Here is an 18,481-nt window from a genome sequence, read left to right on the forward strand (position 1 = left end):
TCACAGTTGCACTATACAGGATACAGTGCAAGTGCAACACATGCGCCACTTAAAGACATGCACTCACACACTCAGGCTGGCTCTCACACACACACACACACACACACACACACACACACACACACACACACACACACACACACACACACACACACACACACACACACACACACACACACACACAAACTAAAGTTAAATTGTATATCTTTTGTGAGTGTCAAATGTTTCACAACACCCACTCCATGAATTTCACCCCCGTAAGCCTTTTATAAACATATTTTCTATTGAAAGTTGACAGGGACGTGTTTCCCGCGAAAATGACGTCATCCGGCCGGAAAACGGAAACGGAAATGCACCGGTTTCCTGTTTGGCCAGGAACTACCGCACCGATTTCCGCGCTAATAACAAAAAGGAATCTCTCACTGTTTTTAAGAGATTATAAGATTTGAAGATGGAAAAACAACAGCAAAAGAAAACACAGCACACAGTAACTAATGCTCCACTGGCTAAGAGAAACGTTCCGCAGATAGTATAAAACAATTAAAAGAACGCTTTTTGAAACGCTTCCGTCTTCCGGTGAAAACAAATGGAATTCTGGGTAATGCAGGCATCCACTACAGGTCTGCAATGACGGTAGTGACCAGCAGAGGTTGCTAAAAATCGTTATTTGTGGACCTGCATTGTATTACTTTAAGTAACAGTGATTCACGAGTACAGACCACGCCTTCAAACCAAACATTGTTTAACATTCTTTATTTAGAAAAGAAGGAGATGGACCTGTCAGGAAAGGAATTGGTTATGCATGGCTTAGGAGATGGAGGGAAGGAAGGGAAGGGAAGGAAGGTGGGAAGGGAGGGAGGCTTTAGGGGTGGGGATGTAGGAGTGGAGATGGAGGAGGAGATGATGTGTAGACAGGGAGGTGATGAGGAAGGGGGTGAGGATGAGGGAGTGAAGACAAGGGGTACGATTTATCTAGTGAGGAGGGTAAGTGAAGGATGTAAGGTGTGAGGATGGTGAGAGGATGGCTAGGGTGAGGTGAGCTGGAGGGAGTGAGAACATGGAAGGGGAGGTGGGGATGAAGGGGCATGTGAAGCCTGGATAAGGGGCGCAAATGGGAGTGTGGGACGGAGGGTGTCGTAGCCCTGGGGAGGGATGAAGGACGGGGCCCAGTGGGGGCGCGGCCCTGGGGGAGGGAAGGGCGAAGCCCTGGTGGGGGAGGAAGGGCATAGCCCTGGTGGGGGAGGAAGGGCGTGCGAAGCCCTGAGGGGGGAGGCATAACCATGTGGCTCCAGGGGGGGTGGAGACCTGAGTATTTGGCTTAGGGTCTGAGGAGATAGGCGTCCGTCTTGGCAGTAATCTGTGGACGCACCATCACTCGAGACCCCGTCTGGAACCTGAAGACTAGGACAGATCGGAGAGTACAGAAGAAAGGGTAGGGAGGGAGGGGTGCGAAGAACAATGCACGAATGGCAGGCGGACCTGGCAGGTTTAAATACCCTCACTTATTGGTAGAAGGGGTGGAGTTCAGGGTGAAGAGCGATTAGTTACCATGGCATCGGTGCCACTGTGAGTGGCAAGGGTGGAGCTATGATCAGTTACCGTGGCAGATAAGTCGAGGGAGGAGTTGGCTCGGTTACCATGGTGATCGATCAAGCTTGTAACCTAGAGAGTGAGCTAGGAATGGAAATAGATCATGGGAGTAGAGTGAGGGGCAAGGTTAGTACTGTAACAATCTCATTGTTTGAAGGCGTAGTCTTCCTCCTGAACATACATTGTACCAACTCCATCTAAAAAGTAACTACAGTGGGTAAAAAGTAATCAAAATGGGTTTAAATATTTAAAAGTAAATATTGAGTAAAAATACTTAAAATGTTATTTATTTTCCCTAGATGCTAGATGCAGATATATGTTGGTTACTTGTTTACACGTTATGATAGCGATACATACTGTTTAGTTGTCCACTATGTTATTTAGATAGCATGTTAAGCACCTTAACGTCCATATGTATATCATGCACAGTATAAGTATAACATGCACAGTATACATACATTGCTGCTATGCTCAGGCACCTTAGTTTGTTATTATCTCAGGTACTTTGTAAATATGTAGATAACTTGTCTGGCCTTCTGTTGCTCTCTTGTTTTGATCTCCTTCCCACTTGCCCCCCACCCCTCTTCTTCTCCCCCCCCCCCCCCCCCCCCTCTTCTTTCTATGGAAATTAACGTTGCGATGGGGGAACGATGTACAAAAACGAATTTCACCCACTTTTTTACCTTGTAAACCTGTGATGTGACAATAAAACTGATTCTGATTCTGATTCTGATTCTGATGTTGTTTGGACAGATGTCACCACCATTGTTTTATAGCAGCTCACCAACTTGTTATCTCTCTCTGTCTGTCTGTCTGTCTGTCTGTCTGTCTGTCTGTCTGTCTGTCTGTCTATCTATCTGTCTGTCTGTCTGTCTGTCTGTCTGTCTGTTTGTCTGAGTGCCTGCCTGCCTGTCTGTCTTTCTATGCATGTATGTAGACATCCATCCGTCCGTCCGTCCGTCTGTCTATCTAATGTTTTTAAAACACCAGTCAAAAAGCAGCATATATCTTTAAAAGGAACAACAGTTTTATTCTGAATGGCCTGTTGGTTCCGAGGAATCCAGTGAGGACGTGTGTTCATGTTAAGACGTTTATTATTAACATGTATTTACAGGACAACATAATCAGTTATGTAAATGTAAGCAGTATGGTCAGTGAAGTGACCATTATAAATGTGACTTACACACGTCCTCTGTATTCAGCTTAATCCACAGCAATAAGACTATTATAAAAATAATCAGATATTCACACAGCAACATCCACTATCAGCTCTCTTATTGTAGGGAAAGTTATGTACAAAAGCAGGCAACATTGACAGGGAATGAAGTCATCAACCATAATGTATGTGCATACTGTATAAAAGTAACCTATTATTGTCCCATTTTTATTTCATGTAAATCTTTACCACTTTTATGATCTTGTTGGGTTATATCTAAGTAAATTTCCATAATAGATTTTCTGTGTAAGTATTAGATTAGAAACTAGATTGTTGTATTCCTAGAGTTAAACACAGATAATTAGATAGACAATAATAATAATAATAATAGCAATTATTATTATTATTTCACAACAGAACTGAGATATAATATTTCACAGAGTCATTGAATCACAGTGCATCAGGATAAATTACAGCTAGTGGGACGGGCTACAAATGCTAATTGGAGCCACACACACCTTAAGAGAAGAAAATAAACTTTATAAGGCTGTATGAAACATTTGTTCTATAACAAAGAAACGGCAGGGCCTTGTGATACAGTACAGATATTGTAATAATCCATTTGATTTAAAAACATTTGTGATATACAGTGCAATCCCAACATTGTTCGTGTCAACGCTTCACCTCATCAGGGGGCGTGTCCCCAGCCAAAGCTGCAAGGGTATTGGTCACCATCTTCTGTACCATGTGACCTGTGGTCTCTAATGTGTGAGTGCCCATGTGGGGCAAAACAATCACATTAGGCAGAGACAGTAAGGGATGGTCTCTGAAACACACACACACACACACACACACACACACACACACACACACACACACACACACACACACACACACACACACACACACACACACACACACACACACACACACACACACACACACACACACACACACACACACACACACACACACACGTGTTATTTCTATACACATGTCAAGCAATACAAATACAAAATGTCCTTTCAAGGAGCAAGTGAACATTTGACAGCAATGCCAAGTAACCTCAAACATGCACGCACGCACGCACGCACGCACGCACGCACGCACGCACGCACGCACGCACGCACGCACGCACGCACGCACGCACGCACGCACGCACATGTACATGTACATGTACATGTACATGTACATGTACATGTACATGTACATGTACATGTACATGTACAATAGATACACATACAAACAGGCACATGACATATCCATTTTAGTTCAATGTTATAGGAGTTTATAAGTTATCCTGTACCCATGATGATGATAACGTGTGTGTGTGTGTGTGTGTGTGTGTGTGTGTGTGTGTGTGTGTGTGTGTGTGTGTGTGTGTGTGTGTGTGTGTGTGTGTGTGTGTGTGTGTGTGTGTGTGTGTGTGTGTGTGTGTGTGTGTGTGTGTGTGTGTACATACCGGGGAAGTGGTTCAGGGTAGGTAACATCCAGAGCTGCAGCTTTGATCTGTTTCTTCTGAAGAGCGTCAACTAATGCCTCCTGATCCACCACCATACCTACACACATTATTAATAATTTAATAATAATAATACACCACCATATCTACAGCACATTAATAATAACGTGTGTGTGTGTGTGTGTGTGTGTGTGTGTGTGTGTGTGTGTGTGTGTGTGTGTGTGTGTGTGTGTGTGTGTGTGTGTGTGTGTGTGTGCGCGCGTGCGTGCGTGCACTCGCACACGTACCTCTGCTGACGTTGACAAGGGTGGCAGTGGGTTTCATGGCTGACAGCTGCTCTCGTCCAATCAGATGTGTTGTTTCTTTGCTTAAATTGACGACCACCATGACAAAGTCTGATGCATGGAGCAGATCAGCCAGTAGAGGGCAGAATGTTGCACCCACTGCCTGCTCCTCTTCCACAGACCTGAAATCAGTCACTTTCTATTATATAATGCTGTGTGTGTGTGTGTGTGTGTGTGTGTGTGTGTGTGTGTGTGTGTGTGTGTGTGTGTGTGTGTGTGTGTGTGTGTGTGTGTGTGTGTGTGTGTGTGTGCGTGCGTGCGTGCGTATGTGTTACCTGCGGTTTCTGTTGTGATAAAGGATCTTCATATCAAAGGCTGCCGCTCTCTTGGCCACTTTGTAACCAATACGACCCATTCCCACAATCCCTAGTGTCGAACCACTCACATCTGTTCCCAGGGGAATGTTGTCTAAGACTTCTCCGTCGCCATGACAACGAGAGAATTTATCACCTAGTAGAGAGGAAACAAGAAGAGACTAGACTTATTTGATGAATTTTGAACTGTAATCACTTTGAGACACATTCTATGAGAGGTACTATACAAATAAAGTTATTATTATTATTGTTATTATTATTATTATTATTATTATTATTATTATTATTATTATTATTAGTAGTAGTAGTAGTAGTAGTAGTAGTAGTAGTAGTAGTAGTAGTAGTAGTAGTAGTAGTAGTAGTAGTAGTAGTAGTAGTAGTAGTAGTAGTAGCAGCAGCAGCAGCAGTAGTAGCAGTAGTAGCAGTAGTAGTAGTAGTAGTAGTAGTAGTAGTAGTAGTAGTAGTAGTAGTAGTAATGCTATAGCAGTAATACAGTAATGCTAATATGTACCCTCAATGATTCTTCTGGCAGATGCTAACATCAGTCCCATGGCGAGGTCTGCTGTAGCGTTGTCCACCACATGAGGAGTGTTACACACTTTCACACCAAAGCTGTTGATGAGAGGAATGTCTAAATGATCCACGCCCACGCCTCCATTCACCACAACCTACAGACGGAGGGACAGACAGACAGACAGACAGACAGACAGACAGACGAACAGATGGACAGACAGAGAAATAAATAATCACTTACAACTAAGGGGGCACCCTGCTTTATATTTCATCATAATAGTCTTTTGGACAGTGGGCAGCCCACTCCCTTTAAATATATATATTTTATTCTTGACAGCTTTTATGTATTTTATATTTATATATGTCAGTAGAGAGACAGGAAACTGAGGGCACAGAGAGGGAAGGACCCTGGGACGTTGCAATTACAGAATGTGGTATGTGTTCTGTCTTATTTTATTTGAGCGCATTGTTCTTGTATTTTGTTAAGCGCCTTGTAAACCCTGTTTTAGAAAGGTGCTATACAAATTAGGTGTATTACTATTATTAATAGTAATTATCTGTGTGTTACCTTTAGGTTGGGGAGGCTCTGGAGCAGTATCCGGTTGACAGGCGGGGTGCCGTCCCACAGCATGACAGCCTGGATCTTACTGCAGAGTTCTGGTGAGGCTCTAATCTGCTCTGGTTCCACCACAGTGAAATGCTCCTCAATGTGAGCAGAGAAGCTGGTGAACATGGCCCCCGGAGAGCCCATGTGATCTCTGGAGGCCAGGACGCATGGCTTCTCCATCTGGAAAAACAAACAAAAAAGAGGATGCATGTTTTTTATGTATTCGTTTTCCGATTATGAGTTTTGTTTATTTTCTAAAAGGAGGGTGATCAATCAATCTCTCTCTTCTTCAGTAGTATTTATTTTTTATTAAGGCTCATTAGGCTGAGAGGTACCCTATAGGTGGGGTTGGCGAAAGGGCCTACTCTGTGTGGAGTTTGCATGTTCTCCCGGTGTCTCCGGTAGTGAATACCCTCACAAAAACATGCAGTAATCCTGGTCTCTATACCGCCCCAGCCGGGGCGCCTGATGGAGGGGAAAGGAACTGGTTGGAATAACGTGTTCCTTCCACGCGCTACGTCCTACCGGCGAAACTCCCCCCTGTCAGGTGACAAGAAGGTCAGTTGGCTCTCATGCATTGAAGGAGGCATGAGCTCGGCCCTGGGCTGCCTAGGCTGGTGGGGGGAGTGTAGTGCCCAGGATCACTTAGAAAATTGGCACCGGGTGAAAAAAGGGTTACAAAATCGTGGGGATTAAAAAAGAAAAAAAAAAGGCTGAGAGGGAGATTATTCAGACCAGGGATTGACTTTGTGTGTGCGTGCGCTTGCGCACAGGGTGTGTGTGATGTGTCATGTGCAGTAGTGCGTAGAAGTACTTGTAGTCAGTGCATGTTGCATGTTGTGTGTTGCATGTTGCTCCTGCTTGCTACTCTCTGCTTTCAGCTACTGCCACCGGCTAGCCCTCCTAGCGGGGTGAAAAGAGGAGCCGAGTGCGTAAGCCTCCTCCTGCCGGTACACAGCCTCTCCACCACCAAGACTCCTGCAGTGCCTCCACGTGGCCACACACGGATACTGGGTTCCGCGAGGTCCCAGGCTAATCTGTAGGAGATCTCGGAGTAGCAGTGGACCCCAGAGGCACGACGTGCAGGCCCACCGGTGTGTGGACACGCCCTGGCGTCTGCCAACCACTGTCCCAGCTAAGGGTCAAAATGCATGGGCAGATGGGGCTCATAGCCTTGGATGGCAACCTGTCTAGGAGAAGGTAACTCTGAATTAAAACCGGGACTGCGAGGAGTTGCGCCCCACAGTCCGCTATCAGCATAGTAAAGCCAACCATGGAGTACAAAGTCATCCCAAATCCTATACTTCCAGCGGCGGGAGTCCGCAGGAACATCGCGGCGGTCGGTGGTGCTGGTCCTCCTTCTGGAGGACACCATGACGACAGGACCTCAAACCCTGGGATTGCCCCAGGGAGGGTCCTGTCCGATCACAGCACCCCGTCCAATGCACTCATGCGTTGTCGGAGACCATTCGTAATGGGAACCTTCAATGCATGCACAGCAAGAGAAGAAGCGAGGTTGATAGAACTAGCACACTGTGCTGAGGAATGGGGAGTGGAGATCCTGGGGATCCAGGAACACAGGAGAGTGCACACTGACGACCGGATCGTGTACCGCAGAGTGGAGAGAAGCATGTTCATCTCTGCATCAGCGTGGCGAAACGAGGCCCAGGCCGCAACAGGTCGTGTAGGGTTAATGCTGGGTTCTCGCGAAATGAATGGGGGCGAGTGTGTTTTGGGGCGAGCGTTCCAGTTACCACCGGAACGCTCGCCCAGAATCGTTTTTTTTTACTCTCTCTCGCTTTGCTGCCTGAGCAGCTCAGTGCACGTTAACGCCAGTCAGTCAGCGCTGTCAGTTAGCGTATCAGAGCGTATCAGCGTCTCAGGTACGCTGTTTTGAACAGTTTTTGAAGGTGTACGGTGGCGACGAAAAAAAATCTCAAGGTGTACGACGTACACAGCATCTGACGGTAGAACCCACCACTGTCCCAACCTACTCCGAGCAATAGAGTCCATGTACGCAGGAACAAGGGCCAAGGTGGTGACCCCAGACGGCAACAGCGAGGAGTTTGACATCCTGGCTGGGGTTATGCAAGGGGATACACTAGCCCCCTTTCTCTTCATTATAGTCCTCGATTATGCGCTCAGGAAAGCAATCAGTGGGCGAGAGCAGGAACTTGGCTTCACACTAACGCCAAGGAAGTCAAGGCGACACCCCGCAGTGGTCCTCACAGACCTTGACTATGCGGATGACATCAGTTTGCTCTCTGACAACGTGGAACAAGCACAAGAACTACTGAGCAGGGTAGAGCTAGAGTGCGCCAAGGTCGGCCTCAGGCTAAACGCCAAGAAAACTGAGGTCCTCACCTACAACGTTCCACCAGAACATCAACCTCTGACTACAGCAGGAGGCACTGTGCTGAAAGAAGTCGAGGACTTCAAATACCTGGGCTCATGGGTCAACTCAACTGAGCAAGATCTTAAAGTGAGGAAGGCACTTGCATGGAGGGCCCTGAATGGCATGACCAGTGTATGGAACTCCAATCTCCCCCGCCAAATCAAACTCAGCTTCTTCTACGCGACAGTAGAGTCCGTTCTTCTCTATGGCAGTGAATGCTGGACCCTGAAACCAGCCCTTGAGAAGTCCCTGGACGGGTGCTACACCAGGATGCTGCGTGCAGTGCTTAACATCAGCAAGAGTGCGCATGTTACCAACATAATCCTGTATGAGGGAATACCAAGGGTGAGCGAGAAGATTGCTGTAAGGAGAATGAGACTAGCAGGACACTGCCAAAGGCACCGAGAGCTGCCAGCCAGCAAACTGGTGCTGTGGGAACCAACACATGGGCACCGGTCAAGAGGACGCCCCACACCAACATATGTGGACACGCTCAAGAAGGATGCAGGAGCCCATAGCACCAATGAGCTGGCCAGATGTATGGAGAGTCGGGATGACTGGAAGCAACGATGGAGGGCTCGTCTGAGGACGACCTAGAGAGACTCTGTCCTTCTGTCACCTTGTATCTGACAAGGCCTCTTACCCAGCTCTCTACTAATACATTCAAAAAGTGGTAAACTTCATATATAACACTAAAAGACTATAACACTGGTAATGGTGGGGCTGATTTTAATGACTTTATGTGCTGCTGGGTAGCTTAACCTGTAATAATAATACATAATATTGTATCAGTTAATGTATATTTGGTATTAATTATCTAAATATGCAAAGTAACTAATAACTAAATATGCTACTTGAGTAAATGTACTTAGTTACTTTCCTGCTCAGAGGAAAGGCCAAGTGAAGAGAGGATCCTGCCACCCTGTGGCAGTGTGTGGCACCCTCCTCAAAACATTTCCAGAATATTGGACCCCCTCACCTCCGACTTTATCTGACCCTGTGACAAGATTAATTTCCCCGAACAAATAAAGCACTGTTATATCAGGACCAGGACCACATGGATCATAATCTGTATAGCTACCGGTAACGGTTAGCCAGCTATTTATAATTACCCACAGTGTTCTACTAGTGTCTGTACTTTGCACCATGTGTCACCATGCGTTCTATTCTATTCTATTCTATTCTATTCTATTCTATTCTATTCTATTCTATTCTATTCTATTCTATTCTATTCTATTCTAGTATTCTAGTCTATATGCACGTTTTACTGCCTTAAAATGAGTTTGTAACTGCATGTAGAAGTTAACAGACATGCATAATCTAAATAAATACTACAGTAAGTATTTGAGATAGCAGATAAAAGTGCATGCACATGCATGGGACTCCAAAATCATAACCATAAAGTTAGCCTGATTATCAATGGTCTGGAGCCGGACTACCATAGGAGTTTATGGATGTTAACATTAAAACGCATCAATGAAAGCTCCTGGCTTCTAATAGACAGAAGTTGACAGCTAGACTGTTCAACCATTACTGTGCCTGTACACTATGACCTAAATACAAATGAAAGTTGGAAGTTGTTTTACCAGCTGAGAAAAGGAGCGCGTGGTTGAGAGAAGTAACGTTACTGTTTTCTTCGATCTTGAAATCAAGGAGAACATGTTCTGTCTTATAAGACTGAGTTAATCAAACACCGAGCACTGAAACCAGACCGTTATAAGGGACCCTCTGTCAAATATTTACCCAGTGCTGTCAGAGAGAGAGAGAGTGTGTGTGTGTGTGTGTGTGTGTGTGTGTGTGTGTGTGTGAGTGTGTGTGTGCCTGTGTGTGTGTGCGTGCGTGCGTGCGTGCGCGTGTTGAAGAGAGAGAGAGAGAGACTGACTGACTTAGCCTGGTTCCAGACGAATCTGCCTTTGCAAAATTGCATTGCACTTTAGCCCTATAGGCAGATTCACGCAGTGTGTCGTGTGATATTGTCTGGCCACGCGAGGCTATGACTGACTATCAAACAGCAACCCAGTCTCTAGGCTGAAACGAGGATTGTGTGACTCTAATTAATTGGGGTCAACTAATTAGGAGTAAAATATAGCCTGTTTTAAGTAGGCCTATTACTTTCAAGTGCTAGGCCTACTCTCTGGATTTCTGGTCTCATTTTTTTCAGACAATAATTTTGCCAATAAAGGCAATTAATATAAAGAAATTATGAGAATGCTTGCATTTAAATGTATTTTCAAGTCACTTTCTACTATTCTAGCTTCTTTTTATTATTATTATTGTTGTAATAGTAGCCTACTATTACGACAATAATAATAATAATAATAACAATAACAATAGTAGTAGCCTAATGATAAATATAATAATAAAAATAAGAGGAAGAAGAAGAAGAAGAATAAGAAGAAGAAGAAGAAGAAGAAGAAGAAGAAGAAGATAGAAGCAGTGGTGGAAAAAGTACAAAATGTTTTTACTTAAGTAAAAGTATCAATACCACAAAACAAAATTTACTTCAGTAAAAGCACAAAAGTATTGGTATCAAAATGTACTTAAAGTACCAAAAGTAGAAAGTACTCATTGTGCAGAATGTCCCATTTCACAAGTTCAAAATGTATGCAAAATATTTTGGCCGAAATGTATATAAGGCTGAAGTGGGTAGTAGGCTAGTGTGTTTTGTCTACAAAAAAATCTACAAATAACTAAAGTTTTCATATAATTGTAGTGGAGTAAAAGTGGGCAACAAAATGTTCCTCTGAGATGTAGCGGGGTAGAAGTAAAAGTAGCTCATCATGATTTGTGTGCATGGGGTTCTCATCTTAAACAAGCTGCGTGCTTAACTGAGTCTTCCAGTTTAGTAGACCTTGTATTGTGAATTTTGTACTTCCATGTACTGTGATTCTCATGTCTTACTAAATAAAAGTACATCAATCAATCATCAGCCTATTGAAAATAGTAAATACTGAAGAAAGTCAAAATTGTACTTGTGGCTACAGTAGGCTACTTGAGTATATGTACTTAGTTACTTTACACCACACTGAATAGAAGAAGAAGAAGACTATGGATTTCACTAGATATAGGCCTATATCTTGCAGGGCTGTTGTCAGACGGTGCCTGCTGGTGTTGGGGGGGGGTATGTACCATAGTATGTACAGGGGCTCGTCCTCCGCTGTGGTGCGCTGTCCCTGTCAGGTGCGTCACATGACTCATCATAGCTAACCACTAAACAAACGGAAGTGGAGAGATTTTGCCTTCAAAATAAAGTAATACATAATAAAGACTGGATAACACATCCTGTATTAAAATGATAAATAATTAGTGGGCGATGGACTGTAGGCTACATCAAACACAGCTGGGACTGGCGGGATAAACCCAGATTTGGCTCAAACAAGGGGTTAAATTCGTTCTACCGCTATGCCACCAAAATGTGGAATGCCCAACCAACAGTCATAAAAAAAAAGTGTGAATCCTTACTCTCCTTCAAAACCGCTCTAAAAGAGCACTTACAGGTGGCTGCAATTCGAATTCGAATTCGAATACAAAATTGGAAACACCCCAATGGAAACAAGCTATAGTGCTTTCTTGGGTTCAATCCTTATAACATTGTATTCGTATTAAACTGTACTTTCTGTGCTTTGTTTGCAAACTGCTAATAAAGTATTCAATCAATCAATCACCTATGGCTGGCCTGGCTGGGACACTGGTGTCGCTTTTATATTATAGCTAGCCCGCCTATCCAATTTCTGTTCTATTCTATTCTATTCTATTCTATTCTATTCTATTCTATTCTATTCTATCCTATTCTATCCTATCCTATCCTATCCTATTCTATCCTATTCTATTCTATTCTATTCTATTCTATTCTATTCTAGAGTAAACCATTGGGACATAATTATTAATATTGCAAAAGTGGAGGAATAGAATCAATTCGTACAATGCAAACAGACATCTTGAAGAAGCCTTCAGTCAAAAAGAAAAAGGGGGAAAACAGTTTCAGTTCTTAAAAGCTGGCGCAGGTGTCTAATAAAAAAACATTTCATTTTGCACTTGAAGTCCATAAGCGGAAGTTGTATTTCACTTTGAATGTCTAACTTGACACTCCACTGCTGTCCTCTCTCCTCTCTCCAGTCCCCTCCTCTCCCCCCCGCCACCTCCCCCTCCCTCTAGGCAGCCATGCCGGTCCGGTACCGACCACCACCACAGACCCACCCGTAGACGGACTGACTGACAGACACGGACGGACGGCTGATGCACGGCGTTCTGGTGGACAGCTGCTGGGAAGAGCCGTTACTACCGTCTAGTGCTTTGACCCATAGTCGTTCGTCTTGTTATAGACCGTTACCCAAAAAAAAAGCCGAGAATAACGGAACGGTACACGGGCCTGTGAGTGGGTGGGTCGGTGGGCGCAGGGAGGGTGGTCTGGTCTGGTCTGGTCTGGTCTGTCTGGGTTCGGCTCGGTTTGGTTCGATAATGTAGGGTCGTAGGACAACACGTTGGAATAATAGACCCTACTGTACTGTGGCTGTCTTCCAGCAGCTACTGCCTACTGGGATGTAAACTGTAGACCTACTGGTACCTGGAGGTTAGTGATGAGATTTAACTCTTGTATTCTGAGTTGCTGAATGCAAGGTACAGTACGTACTGGAGCTTTATATGGGCAGGCAGTACTGGTGTTAGGTTGACTATAGGCTATAGATACTGGTACCACAGCATATGAAGTGGTTATAGACTAGATTTTGCTGGAGTTTAGACTAGATAGTAGATAGGCTACTGGTGTTTTATAAAGGGAGTATACTGGTGCTTTATAGACTAGATACTGGTGGTATTGTGTTTAGACTGGTTTAGACTAGAAACTACTGGTGTTTAGACTAGATTCTACTGGTGTGCACTGTGTACTGTTTAGACTAGATGGTAGGCCTACTGGTGGTACTGATGCTTTGTAGATACTGGTGGTAAGGCAAGGCAAGACAAGGCAATTTTATTTTTATAGCAAATTTCAACAAAGGCAATTCAATTTGCTTTACACAGAAAAACATCAAGCAACGGAAACACAATTATACAATGACATAAAACAAAATAAGTAAAAATAACACATACACAGAAAGAAAAAGGAAAAAAAGTTACTCAATCAAAGGCAGCGGCAAACAGAAAGGTCTTTTGTTTTAAAAGAAATAAGAGTGGCAGCAGACCTGCAGTTTTCTGCAAGTTTGTTCCAGATATGTGGTGCATAAAAACTAAAAGCTGCTTCCCCAAGTTTAGGTTTTTGGGACAGATGCTTTGGTTTTAGGGATAGAAAGCAGACCTTTATCCGAGGTGACCTGAGAGGTCTGGATGGTTCGTGATATCGCACAAAATCTGAAATGTATTTTGGCCCTAAACCATTAAAAGCTTTATAGACTAACAGTAGCATTTTGAAATCAATTCTTTGACACACAGGGAGCCAGTGTAAGGATTTAAGAACCGGTATTGGCATTGTACTGGTATTCTATACTGGTGGCGGTGGAGTTTTATAGACTGTACTGGTGGTACTACTGTAATACAATGTACCCTAATACTGGAAAAATATGGATACATGAACACTGAGGATATTAGTGTGTAGACTTGTAATAAGTTTATATTATTCCGTGTTCGGATGCATTCATGTATGTACTGTATATCTTTGTTTGCTAATCCATTTATATTCTGTATATTCTATATTCTGTTTATTTCCTTTTTGGCTGCCACATATAGATATGTAACCTACCTTAGTAACCCAGGAAAAGTGCAATCCCAAATTCTAAATTGTATATTACTCTCTGTATATTGCACACATGTCAGCTTATTTAGATTTTCTACACTTTCTGCACACATTACACTTTATTACTAGTTAGAAAACTTGTATTACCAACACTTCACTACACTTGTATGAGCATGTGTTGAGTTTCAAAGACTGATTATAGTGCTGTCAAATGAAAGCCAAGAGAGAGAGACAGAGACAGATAGATAGAGAAAGAAAGAAAAAGGTTTAATATGCAACACAATAAATATATTATATTATACAATATTATACAATAAATGTAGTAGGGTGTCCCTGCTTCATCTCTCTCTGAGCTAAGGGGTCCTTGGCCTGATAACTAGATATTGAGAAATGTTTTGTCCAAATAATAAGATACACACTGCATTGATAAATGGGTATTTCATTATTTGAATGAATAGGCTACAATGAATGTACTGTAGATCGAAAAGTAATAGCTGGCCAGTTATACTCTATTGTGGATTATTATTTGCAACATTAACTTTACAGGTTACATAAATGTCTTAGGGGGGACCCAGCTCTACAAGTAGAATGAGCACTGTGCAATTGCTTTAATTTAGGCTAGATGTGGGGAGTGGGGACTAAAAACAAGCATAATTGTTAGGATATTATCCGAATGTCTATTTTCACACAACACCGTTGTATGAAGTATGAAATTGGGCCCAGAGGTCTATGCTTCCCTTTTCCCCTCTATAGCAAATCTCTTAGTCTTCGGTTCATGAAGTGGTTAAAGTAATGCAGTCTACTCGTATTAAACTGTACTTTATGTGCTTTTTTAGTAGCAATCTTTCTTGAAACATTTAACCCATTAAGACCTGAGGCCGATTCTACAAATGCCTCCTAAATAAGTGGTTCTCAAACTCCCCCCCCCTGGGGGTCCCGACCCACAGGTTGAGAACCACTGCTCTAACTCAGTGGTTTTCAAAGTGCGGTCAGTGGGGGGTCCTTATTCCAGGGTGACCTCAGCCAAATGAGGAGTAGTTTAATTTTCACTATTACTCAATTCACCTGAAATTATAACAATATAAAAAAATTGTGACTATTCAACAATATGTTTCAATATAACCACTTATGAATCTATTTCTCCTGCACAATTGTTGGCCCATGACATTTAGACAATTAACATACATCTCAACAACATATCAGGGTCCCCTAGGACAGAATATTAATTTCAAATAAATTCCATGGCCAAATAAGTACGTCAATTTGGGGGTCCGTGACCTAACATTTAACCTCCTCACCGCTCTCCCCTCTCTCCTCGTTTCCACCAGGACGGAGCCGTGCTAGGCAGGATTCGCTACAAGTCGAGCGAGAGAAGGAGGAGGAGGACGGCGGGAGGGAGTGAAGGGAGGATAGGAAAGAAGGAAGGAAGTCATTCTCTGATGTTGATGTGTTGACGAGCGTCCAGCGGGCAGGATGAGCACCGACAGACCCAAACGTAACATCATCAGGAAGAGACTGGTGAGTAGACTGTCCTCTTGAATTCTGATTTATGTTGGTGAAAAACTAACCGTGTGTGTGTGTGTGTGTGTGTGTGTGTGTGTGTGTGTGTGTGTGTGGGGGTGTGTGTGTGTGTGTGTGTGTGTGTGTGTGTGTGTGTGTTTACAGGATGACAGTGATGGGATGCCATGGTGTGAGGAGCGTTTGGTCCGGAAAGTTCTCTTCCTCTCCCTCAAGGAGTTCAGAGACGCACGCCGGCACACGCCCACACCGAGAAACACACACACGGCGAGAAACACACACGCAAAGAGACACACACACACACATTCTCCGAAGAACACGCATGCACCAAAACACACTCACGCACTGAAAAACGCGCACACGGCGAAAAAAGAACATGGACAGAAATATGCACCGCCGCACTCACCGCAAAAAGCACACACAGTGAAAAATGTACACACATCGAAAAATCCTCGCACGACACAGAATGCACACACGCCACCAAACACACACACACACAGAAACACGCAGCGTCCACACAACACACACAACACACACACCCCGGAAAAGAGACATGCGTCTCAGTGCGCAAGCAAGCCGCAACAAAAACACACGCACACTTCACAGCAGGAGACACGTGTGCAAGAACGTGCGCGCGCACAGCAAACCAAACCAACTCCCGGTGTCACGTCCAGAGTACTGCGCTCACGCACAACACAGAACGCACACTCCACACAAAACGCACACGCGCCGCAAAATGCACACACAACACAAAACACACACACGCCGCAGAACACTCACACGCCGCAGAACACGCACACGCCGCAGAACACACACACACCCCAGAACACGCCTGCGACACTCAGTACACGCATGCGACTACACGCGCAAAGTAGTCAACAACACACGCTTTTGCTGCAAAACACACCTGTCCTTGGAGCCACTAATTCGCTACTGACTGTACACACTGCGTCTCCAGCCAGCCAGCGCAGGACTCTGAGGTCTCACACACCGGTAACCCGCCTGAACGGTAAGTACTCTGTTTCTGTCTGTCTTTCTGTCTGTCTGTCTGTCTGTCTGTACTCTGTTTCTGTCTGTCTGTCTGTCTGTCTGTCTGTCTGTCTGTCTGTCTGTTTTTTTGACTGGGTTAACCAGTCCTACATTCAGCCGGCAAAAAAGCGTGTTTCTTCACGAAAAAGGGCCTTTTTATTCCCATGCTCTGGAGAGGCGGTCACAGATTTCGATATGGCAGACAGAGTGCCGTGTAGTTAGAAATAACAGCAACAATGTCATGAGATTTTGGAAGAAAAACTTTGTATATCTCAGGTATGTGTTTGGATAGTTTTAGCATATAGACGTTAGCAAGTGATGCAATGCTACCATATAATCTGGTCCACAGTGGTCAGCCACAGCGCTCCTCAGAGCGGACACAGGCGGCTTTCGCTGGCCGGTGCTTGTAGATCTACGCTTTTCGGCTTAAAGCAGCGATAGCGCCCATACCGGGATGGGGATGGCTTGTTGCATCCGGGCTGGCGAGGCGCATCCAACGGTGCTCGGTCCGAGTCTGTCCGTCACTCCCCAGTCGCCGGCCTGCGTGGGTGTGAAAAACCGCCTCCTGCGGAGGTCGAGGGACCGCCCTATTTTCAGACTGTTAACACAGTCAAAATTGTGATTTATGTAATTTGTTCTTGTTTGTTTTTGCGGTGGAGACGGAGTGCTTTTGGATATCATATGCATTGAGCGAGATGCCTTTGCTTGTGGGGTGTCACTCCAACACGTTGAATAGGGAAGTGACATCGATTCATTTTTATGTCCACCCTTTTTCTGCTGAATATTGCTATTAACATAGGTGATTGACCAAACTTAAGCTTAGTCTACAATTTGTGGGGGTCACAGAGGCTCAAGACTTAGATCATTGCAGGGTCTGCATGGAAACCGGAGGGTTCCTGGTTCGATCCCTGGGCTCTTCCCGGCATCGCGTCAAAGTGTCCTTGACAAACATACTGAAACCTTAGCCTCGCAAGCCAGCACACCGAGACAGACAGATCGATTAACCAATAGGGTTTGGCCCGGAAAGTACATGTGTGTGTTCCAGACTACTGAAACCCCAACTGCTACCAACAAGCAGGTTTGTGTCGTGCATGGCTGCCTCCACCATTGTCCAGAGTGAATAGGTGAATGTGAGGCGTGCCATGTAAGGTGCTTTCTCAGTGGTCAGAAGACTAGAAAAGCGATTGTTTCGCATAGCCAGAAGGTCAGAGATCTCCGCCTAATGATACGTCGAGGGAAATCTAAATTCTTTGTAAAAGCAAGCCAGGTTATTCACCAAAACATAGCAGTGTCATGGCATGCTTGATGACTGATAAACTCATCATCCATTCTATACCAGCACCAGCAGTATATATTACATTGAGGACTATTTGAGAATAACCTTTACACGGTGCGTGTGGAGATGGGGAGGTGGAGTCGAATACTACCTGAGCAGCGTATTTGTCAATGTGAGACTGGCATAGAAAACCAACAACACATACTGGTGTGTCTCACTAACAGCGTATGCTACATGCCTGCCTATCACTTTGGTAGCAACAGAAAGCTCCTGTTGTGTGAGTCAAGGGATTTTGTGTTGTGTATTGTATATTTAAATGTATTGTATGTTTTCATGTTTTTATTAATGGGTTTTCGAGTATGTTTTGTACCCAATGTTTTATACAAATTGTGTTTCAAGTAGGGCGTTCATTTATGAAAAAAAACACAAGTTTAGAATACGAAGATGAGAGGTTTCTGCCCGACAGCGGCATATATATAGAGCTGGCGGTCAGAGGGTTTGGAGGGCTGCACCTGGTCTTAGTGTCTGAGGTTAGTTGACTTGGCCTGGGTAAGG

The 18,481-nt window shown here is 44.3% G+C and overlaps 2 protein-coding genes across 7 annotated transcripts in view; one reads left to right on the plus strand and one right to left on the minus strand.

Moving 5' to 3' along the window:
- Nucleotides 1–2,599: 2,599 nt before the first annotated feature.
- On the minus strand, nucleotides 2,600–10,030 carry LOC308083313 (putative 2-ketogluconate reductase). The gene is made up of 7 exons (XM_080425592.1): nucleotides 9,965–10,030; nucleotides 5,945–6,163; nucleotides 5,375–5,531; nucleotides 4,825–4,999; nucleotides 4,493–4,671; nucleotides 4,209–4,305; nucleotides 2,600–3,572 (listed from the first exon to the last, which is right to left on the minus strand). The coding sequence occupies exons 2-7, from the start codon at nucleotides 6,161–6,163 to the stop codon at nucleotides 3,419–3,421; spliced, it is 981 nt and encodes a 326-aa protein (XP_080281718.1). The 5' UTR covers nucleotides 9,965–10,030; the 3' UTR covers nucleotides 2,600–3,418.
- A 2,498-nt stretch (nucleotides 10,031–12,528) lies between these two features.
- Nucleotides 12,529–18,481, plus strand: part of jarid2a (jumonji and AT-rich interaction domain containing 2a) — an 18,252-nt gene continuing 12,299 nt past the window's right edge. For 5 of the 6 annotated variants that reach the window (XM_080425677.1, XM_080425680.1, XM_080425679.1 and 2 more), the window contains exons 1-3: nucleotides 12,529–12,948; nucleotides 15,432–15,621; nucleotides 15,769–16,630. In XM_080425677.1, coding sequence (XP_080281803.1) covers nucleotides 15,577–15,621; nucleotides 15,769–16,630 — 907 coding nt within the window. In that variant the 5' untranslated portion in view covers nucleotides 12,529–12,948; nucleotides 15,432–15,576. Of the gene's footprint in view, nucleotides 12,949–15,431; nucleotides 15,622–15,768; nucleotides 16,631–17,220 lie in introns of those variants that run through there. The other variant, XM_080425682.1, reaches the window with a different exon arrangement.

This window comes from Gymnoscopelus braueri (genome assembly GCF_963280865.1).
Source record: "Gymnoscopelus braueri genome assembly, chromosome: 4".
NCBI lineage: Eukaryota > Metazoa > Chordata > Actinopteri > Myctophiformes > Myctophidae > Gymnoscopelus > Gymnoscopelus braueri.

Coding starts and splice junctions, on each gene's coding strand:
- LOC308083313 (XM_080425592.1), bottom strand. CDS start 6,163: ATGGAGAAGCCATGCGTCCTGGCCTCCAGAGATCACATGGGCTCTCCG. Junction 4,306..4,492: donor CCTTGTCAACGTCAGCAGAG/GTACGTGTGCGA, acceptor TAATGTGTGTAG/GTATGGTGGTGGATCAGGAG. Junction 3,573..4,208: donor TACCCTGAACCACTTCCCCG/GTATGTACACAC, acceptor TGTGTGTTTCAG/AGACCATCCCTTACTGTCTC.